This window comes from Cryptomeria japonica, chromosome 7 (genome assembly GCF_030272615.1).
Source record: "Cryptomeria japonica chromosome 7, Sugi_1.0, whole genome shotgun sequence".
Classification (NCBI taxonomy): Eukaryota; Viridiplantae; Streptophyta; class Pinopsida; order Cupressales; family Cupressaceae; genus Cryptomeria; species Cryptomeria japonica.
Window position 1 is genome coordinate 297001803 of NC_081411.1, and position 15734 is coordinate 297017536.

The following is a 15734-nucleotide window of genomic DNA, read 5'->3' on the forward strand; positions in this document are numbered from 1 at the left end:
AAGCACTCTAAAACTTTGTTTTAGATGTAAATCAAATTGCAATCAATAAAAGAGACAAGTTGCTTTCAATCTTTGTGTTGGAACAAATTGTAATGTGACGACATTATTCAGAGTTGATTGTGAGTATTGTGGTGTTATTTGAAAGAGATTTAAACCCAATCTTGTAGTCTTTGAGTTGCTTATTGTGTTTATAATTAATGATATATTGTCAAACTTGATCTTTTAGTCTTTGAGCTACTTATCACGTTTGAAGCTAATGTTTCATGCTCAAGCAAAGAGATAACTTGCAGTCATTGTGTTGTTTTTACCTTCTATGTTTGTGCATTTAAGGTGAAGTGTATGTTGAACTCTTTGAGCTACACATATTTCATCCTTGTTTCTGAAGCTTTATAGGAAGTCATGGAAAGTCTTTGAGCTTTCATGAGCTTATTGATTAATTTTGCTTGATTATACTTGAAAGTTTATGTAAGAAAGAGTCATCTATTTGTAAAGGTTGATAGGATAGTGATAAAAAGAAGACTTTGAGCTTTATTATTACTTTCTCGTCCCAAAATTAGTTTCAAAAAAAGGGAGCAACGGGAGGCTTTGTAATCTTATGGAAACTTTGCGTCCAAGTTAGCATAGATTCTTAAGAATATTGCAAGTTAAAATTGTTTTGTTGCTCTGTTCTAAATAGAGAATTGGGTAGATACTTACTCTGAAAAAAAGAGTAAAGTAATTGCATCATCCTGGATTAGTGTAAAGTTAGGAGTTAGAATAGTATTAATTTTAGTTTGCAGTAGAAAGGGGGAGCCTTCCCTTATAAGTAGGAGGGATTATATCTTGCCTTCTGAGAGATATTCTCCCACATGCTATGGTGAAAACCCACATTTTGTAAACCTCCTTGAGTTTACAAAATTTTCACCCAACATATATATTAAAATATTTACAATACTTTGGTGAACACAAGTTAGAGAGTTAGCCTTCTACAATTGCTCAAAAGCATTCTTCCAGACAGTTCATCTTCCCAAAAATAATTGAGAGCTAGAGTAATTGAAAAGCATCACTTGTGAGAATTTGGTCTGCCCCATCAATTGAAGTGACAATAAGAATTAAAAAAAGACCATTTCTCAGTTTATGTATGTCATCCTTACCCAGGGGCCATGCTAATCATATTACTCATCCAAAAGTAGAAATGCTACAGTTTTATTGTGACATCACATTACAACTTGCTTCGTTGTGTTCTCAGTTGAAGAAGGAGGTTCCGTACAACAGGCTTTTGGAAGAGATCAAATACCAGTTTTTGCAATTGCATGATAGATGTTAGATTTTACAGACAGCTTCATAAGCCCTTAAAGTTTCATGTATAGGTTATTTTCAGCTGTCATAAGCTTTCTCAGCTTCTTGTACAGGTTATGTTCAGCTGTCATAAGCTCTTCAAGCTTCATATATATGTTATGTTCAGCTGTTGTATACTCTTTTTACCTGCTAGAACTTGGCTCAGCGATGTTTAATGTTGCTCTCTGATTCATGTAACTTTTGATTTAATTTCTTCTCTTTGCGCTGTTCACTTTGAACTGCCATTATTTTCCTTGTATTCAGCTTTGATCAATTAAAAAAAGAATAAAAAACAACATTTCTGGCATTAATCATGATGAGAAATATTTTTATTAAAGCCTTACAATGCTTTTCCCAATTCATAAATGTAAAGAAAAAAGGGGAAATAGTATGATCCCTTTCACAGCATCCCAGCACACTCATTTTCCATCCACTAGCCAATAAGTGGTTTCAGTCTCATCCAAGTGTTCCTTTCCATCTGCCAACAAGATAATCTTGGCATGTATTCTTCCTTGCTTGAAAAGTGAACGCTCATGCTTTAGGAGCAAAAATAAAGAAACTGGCTCAAAAAGGCATTCTAATCCTCAATCAGAGAAAATTATCTCTACCAATTGATGCCATCTAAGCTAAAGCTTTACAGGTAATTATACTCATAAAAAATTTCCCCTTTAATAAGTCAGGTACTCTATAATTATTATCTTTTTTATTTTGTGATATTATATTTTCTTATAGCACTATGTTTATGATGTTGGCTAATCCAGGGCTGCAAATACAATTTACTTGCAAAAAGAGAAATTGTAGCAAAAACATGAGACAGCATAAAGCATAAGGAGTCACCTGATCATAAGCCCTTTGCAGAAATGAGGAGTTAATCACACAAAAAGGTTTTAGGCCTTCACATGCTAAGCCAGCAGCAAAAGTAACTGCATGTTGTTCAGCCATACCAACATCAAAGCACCTATCAGGGAACCTATCTGCATAAGTGCCTAGACCCATGTCAGCTCCCATCGGTGCATGGACAACAACTATGTCATCATCTTTGTCACTTTCTGAAATCAACGCTTGAACAAAATAATCTGCATATGTACAAGGAGAAAGCTTCTCCATCTGCTGCTTTGCGGGAGCGAAATCAGGAATTCCAATACCTGAGTAAATACAAAAAAGCAAATGCTGAATACCCTCTTAACATACAACTGCACCCACAAAAACTACCAAGTAAAAAATATGTTGACAATTTAAGCACTAAAGATAGATCTTTATTCATAGTGCACTAAGACTGCATATGCTACCTTGATGTTTAGTTGTTTGATTTTGAGTTTCCAAGAAACCTCGACCATTCTCTGTTACCACATGTATCAACACTGGACCTGTTGATTGTGTAGATTTTACTTCTTGCAAAATACTTACCAGATCACCAATATTATGACCATCAACTGGTCCTATATAATAAAGCCCTAGCTCCTCAAAAAGGGTTGCACCTAATGGAACAATCATGCCACGTGCATATTCATCCACTTTAGCAGCCAATTCATGCATCTTCCCACCAAGTTTCTTAGTCATACCCTGAAAGGCATACATTGCAAAAGATTTTATTTGGTTTTACATATTTGTCTGACCAAGTCCCAATATAAACAATTAGCATTCATGTTTCCCCATATTATCATAATTAATGCAAACCATGTTTATCAGGCCCTAGACTAAGAGCTTACCTTGGCAGCTTCTCGAAGCTCTCGAAATGTTTTACCTGATTGTAATTTGGTTAAAGTACTAGCAAGGGAACTGATAGGTGTCTTAGATGTTTCAGATATTTTCATCTGCAAGGAATGTCTACTATCATTGAGAATGACTATCATATTTGAGTCTAAATAACCTGCATTGGTCATAGCTTCAAAAGCTTGCCCTGCTGTTGTAGTTCCATTCCCTATCACTGCTACAACATGATTTTTTCTCCCTTTTAAGTCCCGTGCAACAGCCATACCTGTAAAATCATTAGAAAAAAAAACAATGATGATTAGGATGCTCACTTTTAAATTACACTGAATTGTTTAACAACTATTTACCATAATAATCAAGTAAATGAAGATGTTTTTTGAATCACAAGGTATTTGGATTTAAGGAAGAAAGCACTGGTCATCAGCAAGCATATAAATGAGCAGAATGTTCTATATTTGGGTCACATAAATGTTGATAGTATATAGTTAATGATATGCCTCACGTATATGGATTGCATATGTCTACTGATTCATATCTTGAACAATTTGAACGTTTCCAGAAACCCCAAGAAGCTTGATAAATGACCTCAAGCTTATGACTTATACTACCGTACTTTATTCCTACATCAAGAGCTAACAAGGAAGCTGTGAAGGTTAGTAACTTGAAAATTGATAAAGAAGAGAATATATATACCAAATTACCTAAGCCTGCTGAAATACTGCTACATCCATGGCCAGCGCCAAATGCATCATAATCACTTTCAAAGCGGGAGGTAAAGCCTGAAAGGCCATTATTCTTCCCTAAAGTATGTAGTTGTGACCTTCTGCCAGTAAGAATCTTATGTGGATATGCCTGATAAGGAAATTACAATTGCTGGTGAGAAATATTAGTCGTGGACACAAAAAAATGGTCAGTTTCTTATATACTATTGTGAGGGAAGGTTTATTACTGCTCTAAAAAAAACACCTGTAGACAAATAACATTAGTTTCTCTGTGCATGGAGAAGGCAATAGTATCTCATTGCTCTGATTTCACTGTCTCATTAAAATTTAACAATATTTAAATGAAGAAAACAAAAGTTTAACACACTTGCATCCATTTAGTCTTGCCATAAAATGATTTTAAATGATTCAATGAATTCATACAGAAGAAATTAGCAAGAAGCAATGCCAGATATACCTGTTCCCCAACATCCCATAAAATCTTGTCCATAGGGCTATTCAAGACGTAATGAAGTGCTATGGTCAAATCTACAGCCCCTAGACTGGCCTTGAACTGACTACCGGTATTAGATAAAGTGAAAATGATTTCAGCACGGATCTCCTCAGCAAGCCATTTCAACTCCTGCATTCCATTATAAACATGTTCATCACTCATGTGAAGTAGTAAACTTCAATACAGTTTTTTACCATCCTATCAAAGGTGGGAGGGTATATGGAACCTGCAGTGACAAGTTTTTCAAATGCATAGGTGTTTCAACTGTATCCAGTAAAGGAGTTGACGGCTTTTCCCAATAGTGGCTGCCTGTGCCATTAACAGCTGTGGCCGAACTCACCAAACCCTGTGTTCCAAGCACAAGTAAATGATATCTTTAGAAGTAATGTTGTAGAAAAATAGAATTATCTTAGAATACATAAAAAATTATTCAACTAATCATCTCTTGAGGTGATTATTAGACAGTAGAATGACTAAAATTATTAAAGCATAAAACTTACATGGCAACAACACTGTAGGTGGAGTATAGGTGAAAAGCTTGGAATTAAAAAACTAGTGATTGGTAAAAACATTTTGCCCATCCCCCGCCCTTTTTTTAAATTTCCCAATTAAACATGCTTGAAATACATTTTCTTTTATATTAATTTGCAATGTGAATTATTCTTTTGCTTGCAAACTTTATTATTCCTAATCTCTCTAGCACAATGGCAATTTATGAACTGTCGATGCACAACTGGAAATACAACAGCATAAAACTAATATGTCCTCATCTTTCTAAACAACATGGACTATCTTGAATCTATAAGAACAAATGGAATAGTTGAAAAATGAGATATAAGCATACAAACTGAAAGTGAAGAATCTAAATGTAAAACAAAATCCTGCAAAAGATGATAGTATTCATTATGAAGCAACAGAAACATGCCTCAATTTTGAAAGTAGATTACAAAGTACAAACAAGTCCCTAAGTGATTGCTTATAAAGGCCTTGCCAAGAGACAGTTATGCAAGTAATCATCTGTAAAGGCCTTTCCAATATTTGCAATTAAGAAACTCTTTTCTAGCTTAGAGTTTAAGCAATTGCTGCTTCATGCTCAAGCATTCAAAAAAACACTCATGCTTCTCATTGTGCTCTGCACATATCAAATGAGCAATCCAGATATCTCAGGTTAAAACAGCAATGTGTCTAATCCAAGGATGTCTTCATCATCGTTCCTTAATTTCTTCCAACTCCATCAAAACCTTCCAAATGCATAAACAAGGATATAGACCTTTATATCAATTCAAATATCATATAAATTAGCATAAGATAATGTCATTTTGCTAGGCAATTTTATGAGGCTGTGACACATAAAAGGAAGAAATATACAAGTAGATAATTTTTGCTTGATCTTGTCTAGTCTGGGCTTGAAAGCGGATAATTTGGTTCAGAGACATACCACTCTATAGATGGATGTCAACAATTTAAACCCATTGAGACATACATCAAGGTTATCAGGGTTGCAAAATGGATCATCTTGTTCATATTTGAGGGGAGTCAATTTAGGCAGAATACCCAGCATCTTACATCTATCATCTGAATGATTTTTAACACTCATAACTCACAAATATCTGGAAAATGATAAGCTAAAACATCAAGAGGAACTGCCACACTTGCATGGCCACCATATGCAGCAAATCTCACAAATCCATTTCTTTTACAGGCATTTTATTGATCCATTACTGAATTCTGCATTTTAGTAAATCTTACATTAAACACAAAACCATTGTTACAATACTTCACTACAAAAAGTTTGGGCAATTTGGAAGCATGCCTCCAAAAAATAAAATAGGTATAAATGCAAAATTTCCTCTAATTGAGAAAGCAAATGCAAACAGAGTAGCATATATCTGTCAATACAGATCCAGAAAACTGCAGTAACTACTACAGTATCCTCAACTCCAAAAATTGAAATGGTTAAATATTAGCTCCCTATATATAGGGTGCAAGTCAGGATGACAATTCCCCAGAAAAAGAAAACAAACAACCATCAAGCCCCAGTAGCTAGTAAACAAGCAAATGGTCATTAATCTTGATCATGCTTATCATTTAAAACCATCACCTCAGAGCCTGAAATTCAGGCCTTGCACCTCCTGAACATCATGAAATTTTAAAATGTAATGACTGGAGAATATCACCAATTCCGAACTTCAAACCTAAATGATTGGTATAGTGGGCTGAGGAATTTTAAGGCCAAAGTAGAGGGTGCCACCCTCATGGAGTTGACCTAACAAATTTACCAGGTGGATATCAAAGTGAACTTTCGTGCTAAGAGGTTCAAACAACTTTTCAGATGTACCTCCACTGCTGCTCAAATTTGCTATAATTTGTCCAAGATAATCAAGCTCCATGGCAGCTTTCTCGTTCCGGCACTGAATCTGCAGAGGCAGATCAGTAGACTGAAACATTTTTTTTCATCCCCGAAAATTGCATTAAAATACTTTTGATAGTAAAAATAGAACTTGATTTCTATGTCTCAAGAGCAAATATAAAATTTTCAATTCTAAAATATTGTGAACACATAGAAGCTTTAGCTGGATACCAAAAAATCTCCAAAAGAGCTACTTTCCAAGTGAAGTGAAAGAAGATCTAAAAAGGCACTTCCATCTGGCTATCTTTGGCGTAAGGACAGGACCAGCAGAGAAGTTTGAAAGACTAGACCCTACTGCATGGGACATTCAGTATTTGACATTTCAAGTTGCTCGTTTCTATGACCAAGGTAAAGTCCTAAACCTTCTTGGAACCAATCTTTGGAATCCCAATTCTTCTGTTTCTACTAATCCAGTTGTGAATTTTGGGTTGCAGACTCCATCATCCAATAAGCTTCTCTTTAATACATTGGCAACAGAGACAACCACTACGAGACCTTGCAACTATAAATCAGAAAAAGGTTTTATCGAATTTTCAACACCAGTCTCTGCACCACAAGTAACTAATGTCCATAATGAACATTGAAATAATATGCAAAAATTCCTGAATTTTATCTAAGATAATCTTTTCTGTTGACAAGATTCTGCTTGACATAGAGCCCTTACCTTAGGATCTAGTTCCACTTCTCATAATATAAATATCTATTAAATTGTCCAATAACCCTTCTTGAAAAACCAAAGGGCATTGAAACAGTTACAAAGGACCTTTTGATATAAATCAAAACTTACAAGCACTAGCAGTCATGAGTGATATAATAAAATTTCTTCCCTATACACGAGCGCAACTCAAGATGAGTCAAGATGACAAGCATCTAGAAAAAAACAGACTGTCCATGAGACCCCAACAACTAAAACACAAACCAGAAAATGATTGTGGATCTTGATCATACCAGTCACTAAAACCCAAACTATCACCTTGGAGCTTGAGATTAGGAGCTTGAACCTCCCATCCCTCCTTGTCCTTCGAATCACAAAGAAAGACAATATCGCCAATTGCAACCTTGAAAATTTAAAAGCTCAAGGTGGTTGGCTCATAAATTTTCACAGCCAAAGTAGTGCATAACAATCTGGTAGAGTTGATCTGGAAAATATGGCAAGCAAGTGCCAAGATTAACCTTCATGCTTCTGAATTGGGGCTTGCAGACATAACCTTCCCTGCTTCTCTCTAGCTAGCTCCTTATGGAATCCTCCCTTGCTACTCGCTGCACTGCATTCCCAAGTTGGTATAAGTTGATAGAGACAGGAAAGCTTCATGGCAACTGTCTCTGTTTGGAATTGAATATATGAAGGAATTTTTGTTTCCACTTAAATATTGTCCTCCCTAGAAAGAACTTATAACAAGTTTGATTAAAGCTCAACAAAATTTTGATATGCAAATATAAAATTGTCAATTCTTATTTAACTGTCAAAACATAGACTTTATACAACTAGCAAAAGAAATTGTCCCCAATGGAGCTATTTCCAACTGATGATAAACAAGGTTAGGAAAAATGTTTTCACCTGTCACAAGCACCTTTGACCTTAGTATGGGATTAGCTAAGATGATTGAAAAACTACACCCTATCAAACAAGATACTTTAATTTCTGATAAAACAGACTAGGTTGCTCATGTCTAGAGTCAAGGGGATGTCCATGATTGATATGAAGCCCCAAAAACCAAGCCTTCCTGGGCAGAGTCACGGCATCAAATCCCCCAACTTTGCAGCTCTAATTTCTCCACCATGAGATACTAAAGTTTTGATACTGAAAATATGAAAAACAACAAATAGGAATCGATTCCCAATTTTTATCTGTAATTGGTTTCCCATATTGACAAGTTTATAGTTGACTTACAGCCTTTGGCGTGGGATATGTTCACCTGTTTAATAATAATTATATCAAATTAATAGGAAACTGTGGATATAAAGCAAAACGGTAACCACCACAGGAATGATTGTTAAACAAAAGTCCAATTTCAAATTGATCTCTTTCCCATCATAGATGTGCTTGAGAGCTTCCCATGACTTCTGTATACTTTGAATCACAAAGGTTCAAAAACCCTTAAAAGGTATTGGGTCTATAAACAAATTATGAAACCCCAGGCCCTATCAATGTTTATTAACATAGAGAGCTCTTGCTAAAATACAAATATGGTGTCACAAAAACACCTCACAATATTCTCTACCATCACAAGCTCTAAGATGCCTTATGCATGGGTGGCACACAACATCCTTGAAAAGATCTAGAATTTAGAAGCCAAGGACATCAGTCTATTAATCCAACATCCAACTTTAATTTGAATATTTTGCTTGACATGTTATTGCAAATGAGTAGGAGAGACCAAAAGGCATTGAGAAGATCCAAGAACATGATAAGTTTACCTGGCTGAATTCATTTTGTACCTCAAGTCCTCAAAAATCAGATCAGGTGGTCCTTTTCATTTCCTCTCAAATGCAGCTTTTCAACATTGAATATTGGACTGAAACATTCATCTAAGTCTCCACACAATCTACAGAATCTCTGAAAAATTCTTCTCCCTCAAAAGTAATGGATAAGAAATTATCCTCACAATTTGTCTATTCACCAGCCAGCAAGCTCCTTCCCTTAGACAAGAGATACCTTTTTAAGGTGCATACAGTTGTATATCAAGAATTTAAATGCCTGAAAGCTTCAGGTACGAGCACATCTAAAGCTGGTGCTAATGGGCATAATTATCTGACGAAGCAAAGAGATCAAAAATTCTTTCAATTAATGGTGACAAGTAGCTTTGTGTTAAAACAGCTCGCTAGTCTAGAATAGGTTTTTCATTAATGGTGACAAGTAGCTTACTGTTAGAACAGCTCACCAGTCTAGAGTAGGTCCTGGATCTGAAAGCCTGTCCACAATTTATCTAGAACAATGAAATTACATCAAGAAACAGCTTACAGAGCAAACAAGGGGCTCCTGTAAACACTCAAGAAAGTGATGAAAAGAGAAAAAATAGTAACAAGAATATTCCTGAAGCCTTACAACCTTCCTATAATTAGCCTAAGAAAAATTTTCCCAGGCAAATCAGGAGCTACCGTTGAACGCTTTCCTAACAGCTTTCATTGTTTTCAAATTTTTACTGTGCTATAAAACAGCTCAACTGAGAAAGACAGCAACAAGGATGTTTCTAACAGCCTTCATTGCTTTTGCAATTCTAGAGAATAAATCATCACCAGAAAACGATTGATAAAGAGAAATCAGTTTCAAGGATGTTCCCAACAGACTTCATTGTTGGCACGATTCTAGAGAATAATGTAACATTAAAAAATATTGACAATTAAGCTGTCCAAAGGGATTAAGCTACAATAATAACAGCGGATAAGGGTAACAGTATATCCCAGGTTCTAATCCCTTCACCGTGGCAGGGCAATCCCTAATCATGATACCCAAATTTAAATCCATGCAATGTAGAATAAGCTCACTCTACCAAACTTGAAGCTACCCATATTCAAACTTTAATGACTAAATAGCCATTATAGATTACAGTCAAGCTTGACACTCATTTACAAATTTTATAGATGTGGTTCAAGCTTAACCCACACTGTGTTGTATTTTTGAAAAGAAAAAAGAAAAATAGATACATTGAAGCTTGACCAGAGTTGTAAAATGTTAAGAATGCCATCCAAGCCTAGCCCAGACCATGTTAAAGGATGCCAATAACATCGCCCACTTACCAAATTTAAAAAAAAAAAGAGATTTAAATTCAAAACTGATCAAAGTAAGCCGTTACCACCGAAACTGAAAACTCTTCTGATGTTCACTTATACTTTCAAAAATCTTCAGTCATCTTACCATCATAGCAGAGCCAAAGTTCATACGAAATTGAGGACCACTCTAGAACAATCAAACTAAAATCAATATGAAATTAAACACCATTCTAGAACACTCCAACAAAACTCCATACAAAAGTAAAACTAAATACGCAAGCAGACACAGGTCAAGATGCAGAATACCTTACAAAGGTTGCCTGGAGCATTCTTATGGCAAGGCCATCTGCTTGACAAGTGCAAATGGAAAATTTGTGGAGTCTTCATTGCTGAAGAAACTAAATGAGAAGCCAAAGAATGAATGGAACTGCAACCCATATTCGCTACTCTTGCAATTGGGCACAGACCACCCTTCGCCATTTCTGAAACAGTCATGCCTACATACACATAGCATATACTCTTTCACTGCTCCTGATGCATCAGACAGCTTGGATTTGTCTGGATGTAACATAATTGCCGAACAATGTTTTTATAATAGGATTAATGGGTTTCATAGTTTTGAACGAGTCTAAACTATGGAAAATTTCATCTTATTCAGATCTGTTTATCCTCTGGACCTTATTCAGAAAATGGAGAAACTGTACAGTCAGCTATTAATTAATTTTCTACGCGTGCTTTTTGCGAGAATTTATTGTTTCCAACATTACACTTACTATTGATGATTTTTCTCATTGTCTACCTAGTGTCTCGAAAACAATTTGGACCGACCCAAGAACTTGGACTATCTGTACTTCAATGAGTTTTATTCGGCGGCATCGCAACAGATATTTATTAGTTTCTACCTTTATCGGAGGATAAATAAAAGTCCCAAGATTTGAATGTTCCACGATATCAACGCGAAGCCGGCTATGTTTGGTTTATATCTTGTAATTTGTTTCTTGTAACCATCATAATGCCGGTTCAGTTTGGGAAAATCATCAATTTCCATTTCAACAAGTGTCATAGTGGCTAGTACTTGTCTTGTTTTTAGTATAGTTTTAATAATAATTATGATTTAATTTGAATAATGATTATATTTTAAAAATTATAATAATTAAGATAAAAAAAAATTAAACATAATTATTTCATAATAATTAAAATTTTATTAGAAAAAATAATATAAATTAAAGAAATCCTAATAAATTTTTAATTTCATAAAATAAAGTTAAATAATTGAAATAGTTTTAGATTTAAATCTACTTTAAAAACTAAAAAATAATAAACAAAACTATATAAAAAATTCAATATTAAGAAAAATTAAAATTAATAATAAATAACAATAGCCTTGATAGCTAGAAAAAATAATATAAATTAAAAAAATCCTAAAAATTAATTATTATTATAAATATATATCCCTTAAAATTTAATACAATTTGATACTTTTATTATTTGATTTGATTATAGATCTATTTATGCTATAATAATATATTATTAAAATAATATAACATTATAAAATTCTATATTTATTTTCTTCTATAAACTATCTATAATATAGCAAAATAAAATGCATCACAAAAATAAAGAAAGTTTAATTTTTTAGAAAAGTGACCCTGAAAAAGTTGTCACATACCTAAAAAAGCACATTTCGTTGAATTTGTGAGAGCATGTAAAAATAGGTTTGATTTTTTTTTCAATTTCCTGAATCTTCTTCATTTTCGTTTTATTGATTTTCGTTTTATTGATAGGATCGCTGGGAAGTTTTTTTTAAATGTGGAAGTGGGTGAAATGTTTGTAAGTTTATTTTTTATTTTTTTATAGTTCTTACAGTTCTAGGTTTTAAACATCTCAAGTAAATAGTGTGAGAGTAGATGATTTTTAATATTTTTAAGTAAATAATTTATTTGTAAGTAAATAATATTTAATAATAAAAAATATTATTCAATTTATTTTATAAAATGATATAAATATTTTTTTCAATTGCGATCTTATCAATATATGATAAATATTTTATATATAAATTTATATTTATTATTGAATATTAATATTATGTGTTTAATTTATTATTAAATTCATTAATTCAATATTATTATTTAAATGATTCTAAAAATTAAATTCTCCATTCTATTTATTTTGTTTTAAAAACAATTATCTACTTAAAGAGATCAATTATTTTCTTGAAAATATTAATTAATGTTATATTTATTAATATTCTAAAAACAGCACTCTCGTTTAAGTTTTCAGGCAGTTTTTCGAGAAAAACAATCATGCGAGTTAAAACCTTTTTCAGGTAGTTAAAAGTTTATAATTTTCAGTCGTCGTCCACTGTCTAACACCCCAATAATCATTATAGGGAAAAATATGGCGAAAAGGGGGTCTGCAACCTCAGCGAATGCGAAACTAACTCCTGCAAACCTCGGGGCTTGCGAGCACTGAATCTGGTTGTCTGCAAGTTGTTTGAGGCAACTGTGGTGACGTGGACACCTCAACATCTTTGTGGAGGGGTTAATTCTCCTCCACCCAGTTTGAAAACTCCTCTCCACTGCTATTTTCTTTCCGTTCTTTTTTCTTTCTGTTTGCAAATTTAATACTGCACCTCATTAATTTGCAACTCCCCCACCTACCTGGTCGCTCGTGCGGCTTAACCTTTGGCCTCCGATGGAGTCAGAATCGGATGGCGGTGCTATTAACGGCACTAAATCCACAGAGTAGTCTAAATCTCCACCAAAGAAATCTTTCGCCGAAACCGTCTCCCCGCCTGCAAATGGAGTCAGCCCTAACGCGAGATTTTCTAAGGCTCCTGGCAAAGAGAGATTTGGTGAGGAAGGTAAGTGCCCTAGCACTATCTCAGGCTTCTTCTGCATTTCGCCCAATTTAGAAATGTTGAATGAAATTGCCTCGGAAAAAACTAGGTTAAGTAATACAGCCATTTTCTTTGCATGTGTTGATGTCAAGAAATGCCCACCTAGGAAATTTTTAGACAACTGGTTTCATAACCTCTAGAATTTAAAATTAGGGCTTAAAATATCATTTTGCTGACAAATTCAAAGGGGTCTCTAACTTATTTTCTTTAACTCTCACGAGGCTCAGATTAAGGCACTAAAGCGTCAATACTGGACTGTTGGAAATACTTCCTTTCGTGCCCTAGCTTGGTCTCCAGAGGCAGTCGATGATGAGGTTCTCGCACTATCCTCCCCTGGGTGGGTCATCCTTAAAATGTCCCCCCCTTCCTTTGGTGTTTTCTTCCATAGTTAATGAAACCTTTTGGAAAAATGATCTGTATTGATGAAACGACCCGCCTCGTCCCTAACCTAGCTACCAGAATGCTTATATCAATTAAGCCAAGGATTGATATCCCACCATCTTTAACCCTAAATGTCAATGAAGAAACCTTTGTCTGCCCTATTGAAATGCTTGGAGGATTAAATGCATGCTTTCTCTGCAAAAAAGAAGGGCATCTTTGGAAAAATTGCCCAATCATTAATCATAGAAATCATAAACCCAACAGTAACTCAACTGATGCCTCCACGAACCCTAGAACCAAGATCTCTCAACACTCATCCACCCTGCTCCCTGTTAACGAAGAAGTCGCCATTCCCATCACCGATTCCTGTGAATTAAAACCCATTCACATTGATCACTCACCCCTTGTCTCTGATCACCTCGGTCCGGCCTCTGACCCATCAATTGGTCCTCCAGTATCACCCTCTGACTATTTTCAGTTGGTTACTTCTAGGAAGCGTAGGAGAAAAATTAGCAACCTGAATGCCCCAAATCAAAGCCATCCTACTATCCCAACTGTCAGCCAAGCAACAGGCATCTGCGATTACCCCCTCCCTACAAATAATACCTCACCCACTCCCGCTTGAACCCCGGCCAACTCAGTGGTAAAAAAAATGTTAGGGTTTCAAGCAGATCCAAAACAAATATGAACTAACAATTATATGCAGATTTAAATACGAAAGATAAAGAACTAAAACAGGATACAAATAACACAGAGATTTAACGTGGTTCACCCAGAATGGGTTACGTCCACCATACACAACCATCCAATCTTTCTTATTATCCAGCAAAAATAGTACATCAACCTTACAATGCCTTAAGCATCTCGATCGCTTATAACATGCGTTTTTAGGGCAACAAACAAAGTCGGCCTTTTTAGGGTTTTATTACAATGTCAGTTTTCATCAATGAAAAATGGCAAAAAAAAAAAATTCTCAGGGGCTACCACCCCCGAACCCCTGCCCGGGGCCCGGCCCGGCCCCGGACCCCGGCGAGGATACGTGCAGAGTGTACAGTACTTTGTTGATCAATCGCCACATTTCAACAATATCCCACTTGGAGACTGATCAGGCTCCACACTGAACAATCTCCCACTTGGAGACTGATACTTACACGACACCACTGTACATACAACATCCGCTGGATAAAACACTAGGACTTAACTGGTATAAATTCCACAATTATCAATCAAGAAGACCAACAAAAACTGATGAAGAAATCAGCTTCTCCTGTAGAACTACCTTTGTGAACATATCGGCAGGATTCTCACTTGTGTGAATCTTCTCAAGTCGTAACTGACCCTCCTCCAAAACAGTCCAGATGAAGTGGTACCTGAGCTGAATGTGCTTTGTCCTTGAATGAAAAGTAGAGTTCTTTGCAAGATGAATGGCACTCTGGCTATCAGTATACAATGGGCTATCCTCTTGTGTCTGACCCAATTCCTTCAGAAAACATTGCAACCAAATCATCTCCTTGCTGGCTTCTGTAGCAGCAACATACTCAGCTTCAGTGGTTGAAAGTGCAACAACCTTTTGCAGCCTAGAAATCCAACTGACTGCAGTTCCCCCTATAGTAAAAACATACCCTGTAGTACTCCTCCGTGAATCAATATCACCCGCCAGATCAGAGTCAACAAATTCACTCAGAACAGCATTAGATCCTTTGAAACATAATGTCTTCGTAGTAGTTCCATTCAAATACCGAAGAATCCATTTCACAGCAATCCAATGTTCCATACTCGGATTACTCATAAACCTGCTCACAACTCCCACTGCATGTGCAATATCTGGCCTTGTGCATACCATTGCATACATTAGACTGCCAACAGCTGATGAATACGGGATGTTAGACATTTTATTAACCTCTTCCTATGCCTTTGGGCACATCTTTTTAGTCAATTTGAAATGACTAGCCAAAGGTGTACTAACTGCTTTTGCATCCTGCATGTTAAATCTTTTCAACACCTTCTTTATATACTCACTTTGGGACAAATTCAAGGTTCTATTTTTCCTGTCCCGTATAATCCTCATACCAAGAATTTGCTTAGCTG

The 15734-nt window shown here is 35.4% G+C and overlaps 1 protein-coding gene and 1 non-coding gene across 3 annotated transcripts in view; both read right to left on the reverse strand.

Moving 5' to 3' along the window:
• Window positions 1-11277, reverse strand: part of LOC131048592 (probable 1-deoxy-D-xylulose-5-phosphate synthase, chloroplastic) — a 71089-nt gene extending 59812 nt beyond the window's left edge. The window contains exons 1-7 of one of the 2 annotated variants that reach the window (XM_057982597.2): window positions 10678-11277; window positions 4472-4591; window positions 4210-4374; window positions 3732-3882; window positions 3027-3295; window positions 2607-2880; window positions 2155-2462 (exon numbers count right to left, since the gene is read on the reverse strand). In XM_057982597.2, coding sequence (XP_057838580.2) covers window positions 2155-2462; window positions 2607-2880; window positions 3027-3295; window positions 3732-3882; window positions 4210-4374; window positions 4472-4591; window positions 10678-10695 — 1305 coding nt within the window. In that variant the 5' untranslated portion in view covers window positions 10696-11277. Of the gene's footprint in view, window positions 1-2154; window positions 2463-2606; window positions 2881-3026; window positions 3296-3731; window positions 3883-4209; window positions 4375-4471; window positions 4592-10672 lie in introns of both variants that reach the window. The other variant, XM_057982596.2, reaches the window with a different exon arrangement.
• Window positions 1092-1194, reverse strand: LOC131048600 (U6 spliceosomal RNA). The gene has a single exon (XR_009106475.1). It is a non-coding gene; the product is annotated as a U6 spliceosomal RNA (small nuclear RNA).
• Window positions 11278-15734: the final 4457 nt, after the last annotated feature.